The sequence below is a fragment of the Lepidochelys kempii genome, chromosome 7 (genome assembly GCF_965140265.1).
Source record: "Lepidochelys kempii isolate rLepKem1 chromosome 7, rLepKem1.hap2, whole genome shotgun sequence".
Taxonomy (NCBI): Eukaryota; Metazoa; Chordata; order Testudines; family Cheloniidae; genus Lepidochelys; species Lepidochelys kempii.
Genome location: NC_133262.1, coordinates 25,623,537 through 25,643,258, shown reverse-complemented (window position 1 = coordinate 25,643,258; position 19,722 = coordinate 25,623,537). Strand labels below are relative to the sequence as shown.

General features: G+C 42.1%; 1 protein-coding gene across 1 annotated transcript in view; it reads right to left on the bottom strand.

The window, feature by feature from the left end:
- Window positions 1-17,865, bottom strand: part of ARHGEF3 (Rho guanine nucleotide exchange factor 3) — a 312,788-nt gene extending 294,923 nt beyond the window's left edge. Inside the window, exon 1 of the mRNA XM_073351503.1 lies at window positions 17,552-17,865. Within this exon, the coding sequence (XP_073207604.1) occupies window positions 17,552-17,586 (35 nt within the window). The 5' untranslated portion in view covers window positions 17,587-17,865. The remainder of the gene's footprint in view (window positions 1-17,551) is intronic.
- Window positions 17,866-19,722: the final 1,857 nt, after the last annotated feature.

Below are 19,722 nucleotides of genomic sequence, written 5' to 3'. Positions count from 1 at the left end.
TGTACAGAGCTATACATAATGTTAGTTATGTTCCCGCAGAGCAGCAGCCGGAGCGAACATATTACTTTAAGATGAGCCTCAGAACATTGGTGGATCGATTTACTTTTCAAATGTTTAAAAATGTAGAGGATCTTCTTCACTAAATTATATCGCTTCTAAGGTCAGATTTCAGCCCCAAATTGATAAAGTGCCACTTTCAGGAATGAGGCCTGAAGTCATTCTATAAAACAGCATAAACATATTCAAGTACTGGCAGTAATAATTTCCATACTGTAACATTTCGGAAAGGCACACATGGCCTAATCTGCTCCAAGTCTGTGCTTTTCACATGCTGTCAAGGTTCCTTTCCCACTCTGAACTCTAGGGTACAGATGTGGGGACCTGCAGGAAAACCTCCTAAGCTTACTTTTACCAGCTTAGGTTAAACCTTCCCCAAGGTACAAACTATTTTACCTTTTGCCCTTTCGCTGCCACCACCAAACGTCTAATCAGGTTTATTATTGGGAAAGAGTCGTTTGGAAACGTCTTTCCCCCCCAAAATCCTCACCAAAACCTTGCACCCCCCTTCCTGGAGAAGGTTTGATAAAAATCCTCACCAATTTGCATAGGTGACCACAGACCCAAACCCTTGGCTCTTAAGAACAATGAAAAAAGCATTCCGTTTCTTAAAAGAAGAATTTTAATAGAAGAAAAAGTAAAAAGAATCACCTCTGTAAAATCAGGATGGTAAATACCTTACAGGGTAATTAGATTCAAAACATAGAGAATCCCTCTAGGCAAAACCTTAAGTTACAAAAAGACACAAAGACAGGAATATCCATTCCATTCAGCACAGTTTATTTTCTCAGCCATTTAAAGAAATCATAATCAAACGCATATCTAGCTAGATTACTTACTAAGTTCTAAGACTCCATTCCTGTTCTGTCCCCGGCAAAAGCATCACAGACAGACCCAGACCCTTTGCCCCCCCCCCCCGCTTTGAAAGTATCTTGTTTCCTCATTGGTCTTTTTGGTCAGGTGCCAGCGAGGTTATCCTAGCTTCTTAACCCTTTACAGGTGAAAGGGCTTTTCCTCTGGCCAGGAGGTATTTTAAAGGGGTTTACCCTTCCCTTTATATTTATGACACATGCTAATTACAAGTATAAACCAAGGCCCCCAAAATTGAGAAAGTTAATTGCATCATGAAATATGATCCACAGTAGTAATGTGAAACTTCTCTGCAAAGGTTGCTTTTGGAGGGTTTTTTGTTTGTTTTTTTAATAGTCAAACAAAATAATACCAGGTATTTTCAGCCATCAGAATCATCCTGTTTGTATTGAGCAAGCTCTGGATTTCATTAGACTCCGCCTACAGATTTATCATAGAATCACAGAATATCAGGGTTGGAAGGGACCTCAAGAGGTCATCTAGTCCAACCCTCTGCTCAAAGCAAGACCAAGCCCCAATTTTTGCCCCAGATCCATAAATGGCCCCCTCAAGGATTGAACTAACAACCCTGGGTTTAGCAGGCCAATGTTCAAACCACTGAGCTATCCCTCCCCCCCAAATATCAGGCTAACAGTATTTACATCAGCAGTACGACAGATCAGTGTCTTCTGCAGACTAATGAATTAAAACAACCAGAATGCAAGCCACCAGAAGCTAGGAAAATTTCTGGTGAACATAATGTTTTTCCTTTCTTCAAATAAAAGGGTCCAGAGATCCATTACAATGGGTACTTCCGCCAGCTTGAAGCGGAACCAGACCTGACACTCACTGGCAGTAGGGAAATGGCCCATCCCCAGCAGTTTCCTCCAGTTTTATCTATCTACACAGCAGCAAGCAGCTCAGCCAAACCTCCCTGCCACAGAGCTTTAATGAGAAAAAATTCAACCTTTATTTCAAATGTCTGACTGGGGCACCGTAGTGTAACTATCTAATTCCCAGCTTTGTCCCAGGGTTGAATTTGCCTTTTGGAGACATTGTCAACTCAGCTCCCTTTCCCCTCCCAAGATGTTTCTGGTATCCATTGCACCTGCAGGCTTCAGGGAGCGAGCAAGGCCAAGAAAGCCAGAACCAAATGGAAAGGTCTGTGTCTCCTGCTTCACCTGCCTGGCACTCTCTTTACTGATGTGTCTTACTGGGGAGCTCTGCTGGCTCTGTAGGCAGAGTGTAGTCCCCCCTGCCACATACATACACACTCAAGCCCAGTCTTGGTGGGGTTGCCTCAACCTCTAGACACACAGACACAGACTCTTCCCCAAGAAGGCAGGAATGGAATAGCTGGCTTCAGGGGTAAGTTGCTCCTACTTCTCCATCTCCATCTGGGGAGGAATGCCAGAAGGGTAGCACACTGGATAGAAAATTGGGCCTTTGTCCCTACAGTTTGCACCAGCAGCCGCACTCCTGACTGTAGAGAAGGAGTGGGCAAACTATGGCCCAGGGGCCAGCCCTCGAGTTCCCACCAGGCAGCGGAGTCTGGGGCTTGCCCTGCTCCAGCCGGGGTGTGCTCCTGGAAGCAGCAGCATGTCCCCACTCTGGCTCCTACACATAGGGGAAGCCAGGGGGCTCCACACGCTGCCCCTGCCCCAAGTGCCACCCCGCAGCTCCCACTGGCCAAGAACCAAAGCCGTAGGAGCTGCAGGGGTGACGCCTGTGGGTGGGGCAGCGCGCAGAGCAGCCTGGTTGCGCCTCCATGTAGGAGCCAGAGAGGGGACATGCCACTGCTTCTGGGAGCTGCTTGAGGTAAGTGCCCCCCAGAGCCTGCACCCCAGACCCAGCCCTGATCCCCCTCCCACCCTCCAAACCCCTCAGTCCCAGTCTGGAGCACCCTCCTACACCTGCAACCCCTCATCCCCAGCCCCACCCCAGAGCCTGTACCCACAGCTGGAGCCCTCACCCCCCCCTCACCCCTCAATCCCCTGCCTCTGTCCAGAGCCCCCTCCTGCACCCTGAACTCCTCTTTTCCAGCCGCACCCCAGAGCCTGCACCCCCAGCTGGAGCCCTCACCCCCTTCTACACCCCAACCCCCAATTTTGTGAGCATTCATGGCCTGCTATACAATTTCCATACCCAGTATGGCCCTTGGGCCAAAAAGTTTGTCCACCCCTGCTGTAGAGCTTGGCCACCTCCTCACATTCTGCCTCTTCTCTGGATGTGGTTGGAGGGCAATGGACACTGCCAGCACTGGAGAATACAGTAAGGGGCCAACATGTCCAGCTCCCTCATCTTGCTACCTCCTCAGGGGAACCTTACTGACATCCCTGGTTGGGGCCTCCCAGGGAAATGCAGATCCTTCTGGCCCATGTGGTAGAAAGGGGTAGAATCTCTGGGGAGGCCATTTTTGAAACCTCGTTCTGTTACTGAGAGACCCAGAAGGAGCCCTTATTGTGAAGGGAAGACAATAAGACTAGCCTATTTGAAGGTAGAAAGAACAATTATTCTTCGAGATGGGTGTCCCTGTGGGTGCTCCACTTCAGGTGAATGCATGCCCCCATGCCTTCGATCAGAGAGTTTCTGCAGCAGTGCTCGTCTAAGTCATACATGAGCTATCCCCGTCTCTCACCGTTGTCGGTGCCTATCCAGCGCACACATGCCCCGACCCCCCTCAGTTCCTTCTCTACCATAGAGTCTGGAAATTGAACTCTGAAATAGATGTGAGGAGAGAAGGAGTGGAGCACCCACAGGGACACCCATCTCAAAGATCCTCAGTTACTGTACAGGATGAGTAACCTTCTCTTCGTCGAGGAGTGGATGGTCCACTTCAGGATGGTCCACTTCAGGTGACTGTTGAGCAGTGCCCCTCAATGGATGGAAGGGGCTTTGGACCTGTGTATGTAAGTGAAGATGACACTGTAAGGCCAGAGAGACATAGGTATCGAATAGCAAAGATTGTGGCATTGAAGAGTCATGTGGTTTTGGCACCAAAGTGGTCAGTGCCAATGATGCTGCTGCAGGCACAGGTGTCAGTGTTGACCTCAGAGCATTCTGCACTACTGGAAAAGGTGGTGGCACCATAAGCTGTGGGGAATACCTCGGTGCCATGTCCAGTTCCATCAGTGCCATAGCAAAGGAGGAGGGCATTCGTTTGCTTCTCAACTCTGAGTCTGTCCACTTGGGGTCAGTGGTTGTCACGGTACACGCAATACTGGAGGATCCTGGTGCCTTGTATGTACTCAGTTGCGGTCTGGTCATTACTGAGGGTAGGGAATGACCTGAAGACAGCTTCTTTTTTGCTGGGTCTTTCAGTGGAGAAGTTGATGCTCTTTTCCTCAGAGCCTTTTTTGGAGGAATGAGCCTTCTTGTGTGGAGAAGATGACATCTCTGGAGATCTTTGTCTGCTGGCCAGGATTGGATACCAGGCACAGAGACTTCTCCAGAAGAATAAGTTTGAGATGCAAATCTCTGTCCTTTCAGGCTTGAGTCTTTAAGTTACTGCAGTGAGAGCACTTCCGAGGTGTATGTATCTCACCTAAGCAGTGGACACATTGAGAGTGCCCGTCCAGCACCAGGATCGTCCCCTGGCAGGAAAGGCAACACTTGAAGCCTGATGAACCAGGCATACTGTAACTATGGCAGTTCAACTGTATAGTTGAACAGTAACTATTCAGATGGGTAGAAATAGAGTTATAAAAAGAAAAACAAATTTAAACAGAAAATAAACGGGGAAAGAAAGGGTAAATAACCATATCTAATCTATTAAAAAGTATTCTAAGAAACTCTTCTAAGCTCTAAGAATAGTATCTGTTTTCACACTGCTGGGAGCTCTGTCTCAGGCCAAGGACGGTTAAGAAGGAACTGAGAGGAGTCGGGTTGCGAGTGCTAGGTAGGCGCCAACAACAGCATGAGATGGGGATAGTGCATTCACCTGAAGTGGAACTCCTACAGGGACTCTCCTTGAAGAAGAGTTCATGTTTATGCCCAATTCATTGCATAATTATTCAAGATGAGCTCACCTAAATATTGGCTAAAGACATAAATATACAAGTTAATTATTACTTAGAGATAGCTTTGATTTGTACACACCCACCACTTGCCCAAAAAGTTGATATATTTATTCACAAGTTCTCAACTGCTCATTTTACTAGAGCTGGGCAAAATTTGGAATTTCTACCCCATAGGAAATTCCAAATTTTTTCCCCCCAAATTGGAATGAAAAGTTGAAATTTCAAATCTTTCTGCTGAATGGAAATTTAAAAAAAAATTAAATTTTGACATTCCCATAATCAAAATGCGTGGGGTTTTTTTGTTGAAATTACCCGAAACTCTTTGTTTTGAGTCATTTCAATATTCAACGGTGTTTTCCCATTATGATGCATTGCCTTATCAGAATTGTAGTTTGGGAGTCTGACACACCCCATTCTCTCCTCACTGGACTACATCTCCCATAATGCTCCCAAAGTCACGTCTCCCATGATGTACCACACAGCTCTGTCAGAGGAAATGTTGTCTCAAGGTAGATATACTCCAGGGAGCCCAGCCCAGAGGAGAGAAGGGCCAGAACTACAGATCCCTTAAGGCAATCTGACACAATAGGAAAATGCAGTTTAATGTTTTGCTAAGCGAATTCTAAATGAAATGTTTCAGAACGGTTAAACCTAAACATTCAGATTTTAGTCAAATCAACACCTCATGAAGTGTTTCTCCTTGAAGTTACTCATTGAGCACAAAACTCTCTTAGAATTGCTTCAGCACATGTGTTTTAGACTGGGACTAAATTCTAACATACAATTATAACCTGTGCTGTTGTTCAGATGAAATGTATATACTGTCAAGAATTACAGTATATGTTTAAGTGACCTATACAGAATTAAAGATAAAACTACTAACGCAAGATTTTGTTCTCAGATAACAAAATATTGTGTTACAAGATTGAAATACAGACATCAACATCAGAAATAATTTTCCAGTGATATCTTAAAAATTAATTCATTCAAGAAGCACTATAAGAATAGTCCAGCAGGAAAAACAGGCTACCCACAAGTATCTCAATATCCGTGTCCAACTCTTGTTTGAACTTGAAGTGTAAAGCACTGTGCATGCTTAAGCCTGAAGGGGAAAAAAAAAAAAATCTACCAACCCTTTCCTAATAATCTGGAGCTATTTGCCAAAGTCAGTCAATGAATATTAATTTAAAAGACTCAACCCAAGATGTAATCTGTTCCTCACCCTCATTTTGTGCAGTGAACCTTGACTGCTCCCCATAAAGGTACATGTACTGTAATTATATGCTATAGGCCAGTGGTTCTCAAACTATTTTTACTGGTGACCCCTTTCACACAGCAAACCTCTGAGTGTGACACCCCCTCCCTTATATATAAAAGAAGTGTTTTTAATTTATCTACCACCACTATATATGCTGGAGGCAAAGCAGGGTTTGTGGTGGAGGCTAACAGCTCACGACCCCCCATGTAATAACCTTGCGACCTCCTCAGGGGTCCTGACCGCCAGTTTGAGAACCTCTGCTATAGGCTATGCTAGAGATCATGCTCTGATCTGATAGAAGGAAATATTACATGGAGGAAAATAAAACCCCAGAACAAAAGCATAAGTGAACACCTTCAGACACCCAATTTATGGCAGCTATGTTACTGTCACTGTCTTGCACAGATGATAGTCTCAGGAAACATCCATATTAGTGTTGAAGCGACAAGGGAAATTTGGCATTCCTCTTTTCTTCTCCCTGCTTCTTACAACGAGTGTTGTAGTGTATGGTGTAGGAATTCTAGTGGGTGGTGTATAGAAATCTGTGTTAAAAATTGTAGAACTATCACTTTAATTACTCAGGGATATCCTGGACCTGCTTACGGACAAGGGGGTTCTACAGGAAAGTATGCAATCAGAACAGATACAGTCAGTTTGGAGGATACCAGGCCACAAAAAGTCTGCACAGGACACCCATGCAAGACCGATGATAGGGGAGTGATCAGAAGGTCTAAAAATTACATGAGAGTTGCAAACAGGTCATTGTCATCAAGTTAGCCCATGTTTCATTGCCACAGGTTGGCGAAGGCAGAAACGATGATAATCTATCTTCTGCATTCCCAGCATAGATTCCCCTACGTCAAGTCTATCATTTTGGTCTTTAAAAAACCACAGGGAACCAGCATTTGACCCCTAAAGCTCAGATTATCTCTTTTTCCTTCACTCCTTAGTTAGGCAAAACTCCAACAGAATAAAGCCTTCATGAATAGGCCCACAGTGAATTTAGTGTAACACTAAAGACCTCTACTCACAATTAACAACTTAACATTAAATTTACCCAACAGACCCTTGTGCTCCTCCCTCCCCTACTGTCCAGCAAAATGCCTCAGTTTACTGAAAATTATCTTGTGCATTTCTGTCTGACAACGGAACTGTGGAAAAATCTTTGAGGGTTTCATTGTAAACCCCAGTATCAACAGTGTCAGAGGAGTAATGAAAAAATAAAATAAAATAATTTACGTTTGCCACAGTGAAAAATCAGAGAGGATAGGGAGAAGGTTACTAACTGCTGCTCCTTGTTCTCTGAGACAAGAGCCCTTACATCCAGAAAGCCACATCATCAACCCTTTACTAGATGTACAGAATTCTGTCCTTTTCATTGAATGCAAATGGTTACAGCTCTGCTGCTTTCTGGAAAGTCTCTCATTTACACACACACACACACACACACACACACACACACGGCAGAACAGCTTCTAACTAGCACATTGCCTTAAGCAAATAGCATGTTAAAGCATAGATTTTAAGTGTATGTAATTAAATAATGATGCTGCTTCAGCAGCAAGTGCTGCAAACAATCCCCTCTGCAAAAGTTAAATCAACAATTTTCAGATACTATGCAGTGATTGCCAGACATGTTCATACCACTAAGACACTTGGCATAACCTAATACAAAGAAAAAGAGGTCCTTCCAACAACATACTTAAGATAAGTTAGAATCAGAATTGAAAAAAAAACACCCTACATCTGTAGTGGGTAGAAAAATCCCTCAAGTAACAGGCAATGCTCGGAAATTTCACATTGCATAATCACTTCAGTGCAAACCAGTACATTGTGGACCTTTCTTTCTCATGCATTACAATTATTCCAAATAGTTTTTGACCACAGTGCAACAAATACAGAATGCCATTATTTAGCTCCTTGAAGCTGACCTGCAATGGCAGTCATTTTGCTTTTGAAATATGTGCCTAATGCTCCAAAGAACTTGCACAAGGACTTTTTAAAAATACATACCTTAAATGTACTTTATCCTCTCCCGCAGGTCAGACCTCACAAGTCTCACCACACAATTAACTCCTGTTCCATTTAGAGGAACAAATATGTTATATAGATACAAGTGTACATACAAAGGTACACTCAGAAGGCAAGATAATCATAACGTACTGAAAATGTAAACAAGCAGATGGAAGTAGGTGGCTCAGAGGATTATATATGGCATATAGAGCCTTTCACTTCTAGGTTGTCAGCATCACTTCAGATCCATTCCAAGTTGGTGGTAACAATCTGTCAGTCACTATCTGACACCTGTATGTTAAATGAGCTCATGTTCCAATCCACCTCCTAATGAATCAGTGTCCATTTTATAAAAAATACCATGTGCTAGGCTCTATTATTGGCAATTGCATCAGAACAGTCCAGGTTTCAAAAGGGACAGGACCCTAAAATTGTAATGGTGCTATGGGCCACATCAAGGACTATAGAACCCCATCCCACTGCTAATGGTAGTTAGGATGTTTATCACAGTGGTTCTCAATCTTTCCAAACTACTGTACCCCTTTCAGGAGTCTGATTTGTCTTGTGTACCCCAAGTTTCACCTCACTTACAAACTACTTGCTTACAAAATCAGACATAAAAATGCAAAAAAGTGTCACAGCACACTGCTACTGAAAAATTGCTTACTTTCTCATTTTTACCATATAATTATAAAATAGGTTAATGGAAATATAAATATTGTACTTACATTTCAGTGTGATAGTTGAGCCTTGTCTGAAGCCAGAGCTCCTGGCAGCGGGGCTGAAGCCTGAGCCCCGCTGCTCGGAACTGAAGCATGTAACTTAGCTTTGTGGGGCCCCCTTGTGGCGTGGGGTCCCAGCCAGTTTCCCTGTTTGCCACCCCAAATGCTGGCCCTGAACTTGCAATCCCCCTAAATCTGTCCCGCAACCCTCCCTGGGGATCACAACCTCCAGGTTGAGAAACTGATCTAAATGAGTTGAGTACCCCCTGGAAGACCTCTGCGTACCCCCAGGGCTCTGTGTACCCCTGGTTGAGAACCACTGAGCAGGTAAGGGGGGGAAAAAATGCCTGGAAACTAGACACCTTTGGTAGACCATGAATGCTACTGTTAGTCTCTGCACCAAGGAACTTAAAGCAGGAGGCAATAGGGAACAATGCAAATTTCTACCATACTAAATCCAGCACCACTAACATGGTATTCTTTAATGCAGCAGAAGAATCACTAGTTTGCAATATAGTTGTGAGTGGGCTTAATCCCTTAGTTCTGAGCACCTACTTTTTTTCCTGCAGTGACCAGAAGCCACAAAAGCATGAAGCCAACCAAATACATTACAAAACATCCTAGAATAAAATTCAAGCAAATTGATGGGTAAAATTGCAGTGCTGATGCCAAAGTTGCACCTGTTCTTAAGACTGGAGTCACCTTTCAGTTACTAAATGCCCTTGAAGGGTCCAATCTCCTACTCACTCATTTCAATGAAAGCAGAAGTGAGTATGCTCATGCACCCCCACAAAAAATGTAAATGCGTATTCTTTCCAGACTGTTGTATTTCCAAAAAAGGGGTAGCTTTATGAAAATAGGAATTATAGAATGGCTCATACCATTGGTTCATCTAATCTACAATCCTGTCTCCTGGAAGGAGCATTAGTCAGTTTTGCAGTAATTTACATTGGTGAAATAGAGGGTGAAAGGGTATGACATTACTATGTTGAAAAACTACTACTGGCAAAGTACTGGTTTTGTTTGTTGAAAAAACAAAGCAAAGCAAAAAATCTAAGTGATTTCAATTGGGGGGGAAGGGGAGAAGGGCAGTCCTGTCTGTAGAGAAAAGTAGCTTTAGTAGTTTATCCCATAAAAAAATAAACAGACTCAAGTGTTTCAATACTCTGTGTCCTTCTCAGTAATCTCACCCACACACATGCGCGCAGACATGCACACACACAAAATGTTCTTTCGTATCTATGAATATGTGAATAAGAGTTAATACACTCAAGTACAGAACACTTTTGTTGTTATAACTTATGAAGTTTAATAGCAATCAAAGATATTTAATTCCACTGAATTTGTTCCCATTAAGTCTTATCTGTCATTTTGTGGCAAGTGGAATAATTCAACAGGTCTGTTTTTATTTTTTCTAATGCCAGAAGTGAGGCAAAATAAATGGGCCATATACTACTACTGATATACACTAACACTTGCCCAGTAATTTAAACTGTTGATTCTGTCTCTCCCCACCTCCAAACCACCAAAACTTAAATGGCACAATCTGGCCCTTAGTGCTCATCTGTTTCTGTCTTGATTTTGGCTGAAATCTTAGAAGTTATATGAGTGTAAGAAGCTCTGCTGATTTTGTTCATCTGGTTCAAGTTAATATGCTTGTTGATGATCTCAAGTACCAACAGTTCTACTTTTATATTAAGACACTGCCTTTGTGTCTTCTACGTCGATACTACGCAGCAAAACAGTGCTGAAAGGTTCTTTCCAAAGATTATGAGAAGTATTTCTGTTACCAATTCTAGTGACTCATACAGTTAGTAACATGAGAGAGGAATTTAACTCTATCCTCCTCAAAACACCAAATTTGAAAGTAAAGCATTTGAGGTGTTATTCAAAAATATTGTTCTAAGATGGTAATGGGGACAAATCCTGCAAATTTGCCTTGGAAAGAATACCAGAGTCACTTCTGAGGAGTATATTAAGTAAAAAGGGCTTTTGGTGGTTTCAAGTAATTTTAAAAAAGGAAAAATTATGAAGATGCAAAAAATAAGCATCCTTCTGGAACACTAGAGAAACTTCCAAACAAAGCACAATTATGTTTTGTTCAAGTAAATTAAATGTCTTACTACAGGCAACATTTAAGTAAAACATTTTTAGAGAAGAAGTGAAGGCAGATATACACACAACCACCAGTTTGCCTAATCACAAGATGGCACGCATCCAAAATACTGCTGCTCCCCATGCTACATGCCCTTCCCTCAAATGCGAAAATGGTTTACATTCAGCAAATACACTGCACAAGAATGAAAATGAAAACTAAGAAAAAATGACAAAATAAACAAACACCTTCATAATGCTGAGTTTCACCTGTCTTTAAAATAAAAATGGAATTTTCTACTTAGCTTTAAATTATGATTCCTCTGGCCTACTTCCTTTAAAAAAAAATCCTTAAAAAAATTAGGGCTATTATCTCAAACTCCCTGTGCTAGAGCAGGGTGTTATAGGGCACATGGTTCAATATGTCTGGCCAAATCCTTTTGCATGTTTAGTTTCCTGATAGGGTGCTAAACAGAATTACCTATGAAGATAAAAGGAAAGTGCATGATCCTAGAATTATCTTCAATCTGTAGCCTTTGAGACTTACTCAGATAGGATAGCTCAGTGGTTTGAGCGTTGGCCTGCTAAACCCTGGGTTGTGAGTTCAGTCCTTGAGGGGACCATTTAGGGATCTGGGCCAAAAATTGGGGATTGGTCCTGCTTTGAGCAGGGGGTTGGACTAGATGACCTTCTGAGGTCCCTTCCAACCATGATATTCTATGATCCCCAATCCTGCAAGTGCTCCACACATGGGAGACTGGGGGCGGGAAGAGAGAGGGAAAGAGAGAGAGAGAGAAAACACCATACCTATGGAGAGCAGCTTCCAGCTGACATGCTAAGGGACTCAGTCAGGAGAACTTGCTCCCTATGGTTATTACATATCTTTGATACAGTAACATAATATTGATTTTGACAACATATGTTGCTTGAAGCAGAACATTTTAAACCTCATGATTATATAAAATACAGTTTATCATTATTTCTGGGGCAAAAATGTATCAAAGGAATGAAACATAATTGCTGAAATATAAGAGACTATATCCAACATGCCTATTCATTAAGGACATATTGTTTTCTTACTTACAATTCCTACAATTTCTCAGGGGAGGAAACACGGAATTAAGTGTGTAAAATAAATGAAGTTGTACCATTTATTTAGCTACCACAGCAAGTTAGAACCCAATTAGGTTCCAAAAGATAACACTGACACTAAAGCGCCATGTGGACCAAAACAAACTACAGTTGCAATTAAGTATCATCAGTTTGTTAGCTACCCGAAGAGATGTTCCACTGTTGCAGAGTGAAATTCCTTCCAATAGAGGCTCTGGCATGACAGAGAGCCACTCAAGTCCAGATTTCTCACCACCCAACTTTTCAGAGTTTGCACAATCTTCAGTGTCATGGAAGTCAACAGAATTTTTAACACACAAAAATTGTTCCATTTTAGCTATAGCAGTATAGTTAAAGCAGTACGAAGTCCAGCATGGGTGCAATTATACCAGTATAATTATTCCCATACTGAAAGAGGAATAAGCTATACCAGAATAACTATTTCAGTTTAAAAAAAATCACTCCCCTATCTGAAATAGTTATAAACAGTACAAAAACTAGGTGTAGCCAAGCCTTAGTTAGGTGATTAGGGAGAAGTAATAAAAACAATTAAAACATGTCCCTTTGTTTAGGCATTAAGGGCCTGACACTCAGATGTCAAGCATCTCAACTCTTACAGCTTGATCCTGAACAGTGTTGAGCACCTGTAACTTGACCGGGACCTAATAAAGGCACCTCTGGAAATTCAAGTACATTGTTTACATTTCCATGGTTTAAAGCGCACCACTTACATGATGCTCCTGTGCACTGCTTTAACTCTACCCCCGGTTAATACACATTTTGTATAGAGATGTTTACTTCATAATAGCGACTTTGGAGCTATGGCTACCTCAATGAATGTATATGAGATATTTGTTAGTCACAGATTATTAGAGCATATTTATAAAGTCCTTTATTTGATGACAAACATAGTACAATGTAAAAAGAAAAGGAGTACTTGTGGCACCTTAGAGACTAACCAATTTATTTGAGCATAAGCTTTCGTGAGCTACAGCTCACTTCATCGGATGCATACTAGTTCCACAGTATGCAGCCGATGAAGTGAACTGTAGCTCACAAAAGCTTATGCTCAAATAAATTGGTTAGTTTCTAAGGTGCCACAAGTACTCCTTTTCTTTTTGCGAATACAGACTAACATGGCTGTTACTCTGAAACCTGTCATGGTACAATGTAATAATTCTATATACTATATCAGTTCAAACTTTTAGTCTTGTGCAGTGGTTTAGCTTGCTTGCTACAGCTTTCATGGGAGTCAAGCAATTAAAACTCCAAAACAACATTTAAAACTTGAGGAACATGATTCAGAAAGAAAGGGGGTGGGGGGGATGACACCATACAGGTTCACAGGAACTAACCTTCAATCCAAATCCTTGCTATGGATAAAAATAGCTGCAAGGAAGCAATTGTACAGCCTCACTTTCTCCAAGATAGATTCTGGTTAAAATTTAAATAAAGAGACCTACAAAATTAAACACAAAAAGGCTAGTTTAAAATAACATTAAAGGAATTGACTTAAACCCACAAAATTCTTTGAAGTCTCCTATTAAGAGGATCCCTCTGCCAATCACCCTTATGTATTATAAGTGAAAAAATGACAATTCATATGGAATTATTGTTCAGAAGGAATGTGAGATTTAACTGAATTTAAGCTGCTTGCAATATAGCTCAGTGCACACAGACAACTTCAAAAGGATTCTAAGTGTATTTATTATAGTTTTTGTACTAATGGGGGAGAGGTTATCACATGTAGTACTCAAAATAATTACAAGCTTCTTGAACCTAATAGAAACTTTTAGGAACTTAAAATACAGACAGTAAATTTCATATTATTGAATATCAAGCTGGATAAGCTGAAGACTTGGAATAAGCCCCAACAACCAGTTAAAACTTCTCATTCATGTGTAGAGAGTGAGAGAGATCTGATACAAAATAACACTCACACAAATCTCAGACCTTGAAGTACCTGGGCTCAGTGGGGCAAATTAAGAACAGAATGTGGTTCTAACACTGAATTGGGGGTCTTTAAACTCACTAAAGGTCTATCTTAATGTTACATCAGGGATTCATTGCATGAACCATATTTCAGGCAGTGCTGTGTAGTATACTTGGTAAGTCTCCTTAAAAGCAACTAAATTTTATGGAATATCAGTACCACATAGGAAAGAAACAGCTGGTTCACAGCAAATAGGTTAACATCTACATTGTTGATGAAATTGTTTAGGGTGTGTATATATATACACACATACACACACCTTATATCTTCCAAAAAAGCATACCTAAAAAGATCAGAATAAATTGACTGTGGTTGCACTAAGCATTGCTTCAAAGATGACATTTAAAAAACTATTAGGTTCATAACAGCCTCAGAAAAGTAGATACAAAACATACTTAAAATATCTTGTTTGAAAGATTTGTAGCATATGACTGTTTTACTTTTAGTTGCTCACTAAATATACCAGTGAACAAAAATCAAGATGAGAATCAGAGCTTCAAAGTTTAGGTGCAAACTCTCACATAGTTTAAGTATTCAGGTCCAGCACTTGGGTTTGAACCCATCTTTATGCAAAAACAAACATTGCTAAAAGCTAAATATTCCTATCTGGAAGACAAAAATTAACTTCTAAATCCAAATTTAGGCAAAAAGTTGCTGAGCCTCTGCAGCTTTGTTTCACTTCAACTCATGAATGGCAAAACAAAATACAGGAGAAACTCGGAGTTATGAACACCTCGGGAATGGAGTCTGTAACTCTGAAATGTTCATAACTCTGAACAAAATGTTATGGTTGCTCTTTCAAAAGTTTACAACTACACATTGATTTAATACAGCGTTGAAACTTTATATGCAGAAGAAAAATGCTGCTTTCCCCCCCCCCTTTTTTTTTAAGTAGTTTACATATAGTACAGCACTTTTTTTTTTTTTGGTCTCTGCTTCTGATTGTGTACTTCTGGTTCTAGATGAGATGTGTGGTTCACTGGTCAGTTCGTAACTCTGGCGTTTGTACTGTGAGGTTCTACTATAGATCCTAATTATGGTCCATGCATTTTCATAGCTTACCTGCTGAAAAAGCAAGAAACTCCCTACAAAACACCTCACTCCAGATTCTATGCACAAATATTACCAGACCAACTAAGAGCACAACAATGATCCCAGGGAGAAGAACTGCAAAATCAAAAATGGAACTGAGGTTTGAGGAAATCCGTGGGGAGTGAGGCCAAAAATACTACAATACATGTGCTACCCTGGCAAGTCACAACCTCTTGTTTTATCACTGATTTTTAAAGCACAACTCCCCTTGGAAATTAATAGGGATTTCTGCTCAAGACCTGAAGTACCAAACTACAGAAAACAATAAAACATTGATAAACATTTATATAGATAGCTAAGCAGTGGTGGCTGTCTTCACCTCAGATTACAAGAAACCTGAAAGTTTTCTATACATTTCCACACACTAAGGTCTTTACTGCAGATTCTACCATGTGTGAAGCAGCTCACTGCTCCATACTTCCCCACTCCCCTGCACGGTATCTAGTTTTGTGATCTCTGCAATGAGTTCATTATCCATAGCCATTAACAGTTACTACAGTTTCATGCAAGTAGACTCCTAAAAAAGCTGCAGAATTGGGGTCCTCAGTAGCTCAATTCTGTAACAAATGTTTGAAGATCAAAAAATGTTTCTATTCTTTTACTGCAAAAGAGTGCATATGGCCCTATGTACAGATGAGAAAGTATCTACATACAAATATAAAAGCATGCTTATACACATTCACAAAATTTTAGTAGTATGGAGAAAAATAAACATACCACCTCATAAAACCAAATTATTTGGGGTAAAATAGCCCCTCTCACACACACATTAAATTAGATCCATAGCCATTCCCACATCACAAAGGTGACCCTGTTGAAGTGCCACTGGCAGTGAGTAAGAATTTAGCAATATTTCACACTTACAGTGCATAGTGGTTTTCCTCTTCAAAGAACTTCACAAACATTAAAGTTAATTCACACAACTATCTATTACAGGTTAATTAACACTAGCTCTGTTTTGAAGTCTATATATAATCTGCTGCTTTTAATTTCAGAATCCTGTGTAATTACAACACCACCATGTGCTCTTTCATCTCCTTGGTATGTCAATTTTACAAAACTTGAGGCAGCATTGTGTAGTGACTGAGGTACAGGACTGAGAATCAGAAGTTCCCTGGGCTTGATTCTTCTTCCACTTATATCAGCATAAAGCCTGGGTCCTACAGATACTTACACAGAGTGACTTTGAACTCAGTGGGTATGTCTACTCTGCAGCTGGGTGCACAAACTGGCACTGGAAGGGCTCAAACTAGCATGCTGTACCTTGGGAGGCTCAAGCTAATCACCCAAACACAGACCTAGGGAGTTGGGTGGCTAGCCCAATCCTCTGCTAGTGTAGACTTTGCACCCCTGTTACTTTCAGTGCACAAGCACAAGTCTGTCTACGCAGGCAGGGAGGCTGGCTCCCAGCTGCAGTGCAGACATATGCAATGGGACTACTTGAATGAGTAAAATTACTCATGTTGTAGAGAGTGCAATTTTCAAAGCAACCTAAAAGAGTAAGGCACCCTGGGAGTTGGGCACCTAACTCCCTTGAACTCTTTTGAAAATCCCAGGCTGTTTGCAGGACTATGAAATAAGCAGTTAATGGAGTAACACATGTTCCAGAAGAATCAGGCCACACAGTGTAATCCTGGATTTGCCACTGACTCATTCTGTAGCCTTGAGCAAGTCACTTCACCTCTCTGGTTTTTTTAGGTGTAATACAAGGATAAATGAGTTAGTGTTTGTATAATGCTTTGAAAATGTATGGTCCTATCCCTTTCCCGCCTATTATCCTTACTTATCTTTAATAAACTTGACCCTGCAAACCCTGCCTGATGTGTGAATCCTACAAAATCCGTGGCGGTTTTCCTCAAAACCCTCTGCAGCGTGCACACACAGCCGCCAGTGGTTGTACCGCTTTAGGTATAGGGGGGTAGTTAAAGCCGTACAAAGCCCCCTGTCAGTCAGCAGGCTGGGAAAGAGCTGCGGGTGGGTGTGTATGGGGAAACCCAACCTACCCTGGAGCGCAGCCTCGGCTAAGCTGGTGTGAATCCTCCCATTAACCTCTAAATGACTCAACCTTCCCTCCGTGTCATGGGACGGGAGGCGCTGCTGGAGTTCCCTCCAGGGGGCTTTCTCTGAAGCAGATGTGGCCAGTTCACCGCTCGGTATCTGTTGTTGTTCGCGGCTGTTTGGGGACGGCCAGACGAGCCGCTCACAATGGCCCCGGCAGGATCTGTCCCTTTCCGCTTGGCAGGCAGCGGCAACCCCACCCCAGCCCCAAGCAAAGCTCCCCTCCCACCTCAGGTTCCCATGGAAGTGGTCAGAGCTGAGGAGAAACCAGGCGCTGGCACCTTACCTCGTACCTTCCCGCTGCTGCTGGGCTCCCTGCATTGGCGGCTCGGAGCTGCAGCCAGGGCAGCGACTCTGAGGCGGCGGCGGCGGCCCGAACTCCAGCTCGCAGAGCAGCGGTTGCAGCCCCTGGCAGGGGCCGCAGAGCGCTCAGGGATTGAGCGGGGGCCACTTTCCCCGGGCTCCCTCAGCAGGCCGTGGGGAAGAAGGAGGAGGCGACACAACGCAGCGCCCGGCGGTGCTGGGCCCCAGGAACTTCGAGCTGCAGCGAAGCGGCTGTCAGGAGAGGCCGGGCACCCACATTCCCCACACGCCAGGGAAGTCCGAGAACTTCACACGCCAGGCGTTCTCCGGCGCAGTTCTACCCCCAGTTCAAGGACAGAGTCCCGCCCCTTGGCTCCTGTGTTCAACAACCTCCCACACGCCTGTCTCTCTCTCTCTCACACACATTCTCCCTCTCCTCTTTTCTCTTTCATTTGCCCCTGCCCTTCCTATTTAAGAGTCGTCTCTCTCTCTCCCTTCTTCTCCTCACACCCTCCTCATTCTCTGTTTCTCCCTGTCCCCTTTCTTTTTCTTCCTCCTTGTCATTCTCTCTTCCTGTCTGCTCCACACTCTCCCTCCAGAAAGAACAGGAGGACTTGTGGCACCTCAGAGACTAACCAATTTATTTGAGCATGAGCTTTCGTGAGCTGCAGCTCACTGCATCCGATGAAGTGGGCTGTAGCTCAGGAAAGCTCACGCTCAAATAAATTGGTTAGTCTCTAAGGTGCCACAAGTCCTCCTTTTCTTTTCGCGGATATAGACTAACACCGCTGCTACTCTGAAAACTCCCTATAGAGATTCCCTGATTCGTGACGGATGAACCAATGAACCAAACCATCCATCTCCAGATGTCCCCCGCTAAGTCCAGGGAGTTATCTCCGCTAGAGATGTATATGATCCCTTACCGCAGCTCCGCTCCTCTCTCCTCCTCCTCCTCCCAGTTTCCCAAAGTTTGGATCTGAACTTCTATATTTCAGTCATATTCTGTAATGGCCCTGAATTGCTCAACACTTATAAATACACCAGTTGAGTTTGGGAAAGTAGATGAGCAATTAACTTGGCAGTTTAGGGCTCATCTCTAATCACAATCTTTCTATGATACATAGAGTGAGGTTCCTGTTGTTTATACTACAATACATCATGCCTACTTCTTCACCACACCCCATCCCATTTTCCATGTTACAATCTAGCAAACCTTGCATATAAATGTGCATTGATATATTATTCAAAGCAGATAAGAAAAGAGACAAGCAAAATCTACAGAGAAGACAAATTACACAGTGTTGCCAACCACAAGCATCCCAAAATCAAAAGTCAAGCACCCCAAAAAATCATGAATCATTAAAGTGAATGGGACTTGAATAACATGAGCAGGATTTGGCTCTACTTGACAAATGTATCCAGTCTGAAGCAAGGAGTGAAAAAAATTAATTAACAGTTGACACCAAATGTGTCATATTTTGGGGAAAGAAGGAATATCAAATAACAGAAAATATGCTACAGCAGTCCTTCTTCCTCAGGATAAATTGTGGGAAAGTACAGATAAATAAACCAAAATTTAACAAAGATAAGTCAAGTAGATGGGAAGCTCTTGGGGGCAGAGGCTTTTTATTATGCATTTGTACAGTGCCCTGATCTATTATTGAGGTTCCTAAGCACTATTGCAATACAAATAATGACATGAACAAAGAAAATAAAAATCACAAATGCAATTGCAAAATAAGAAGCCAGTGCTGCACAACATTACTGCAGAAAAAGACCTGTGTGGAAGAGCTGATGGAAAAAATGATGATTCCATATGAGGACACGTAAAAAAGCTAATGCAATCTTGCAGTATTAATCTTGGGATATCAAAAGTAAATGTATATCTATGAGAAACAAACATGCCAGAAAATGTCAAAAAGAGTGGTTCACCACAGAGTGTATCCTAGAGACAACATAAATATATAAAAAATATTACAGAATAATCAGTTGAGGCCTTTGGTCTATGATGGTTAGATTTTCTACTTTAAACCTAACATTTTGTGATGAGATTTAATTTCTCCGATATTACAAAATGTAATATAGACATGGGTAGCCAGGCCCAATTTTTAAAATATATGTTTTTAACCCCATGATTTATTCTTCAGTTTGGGA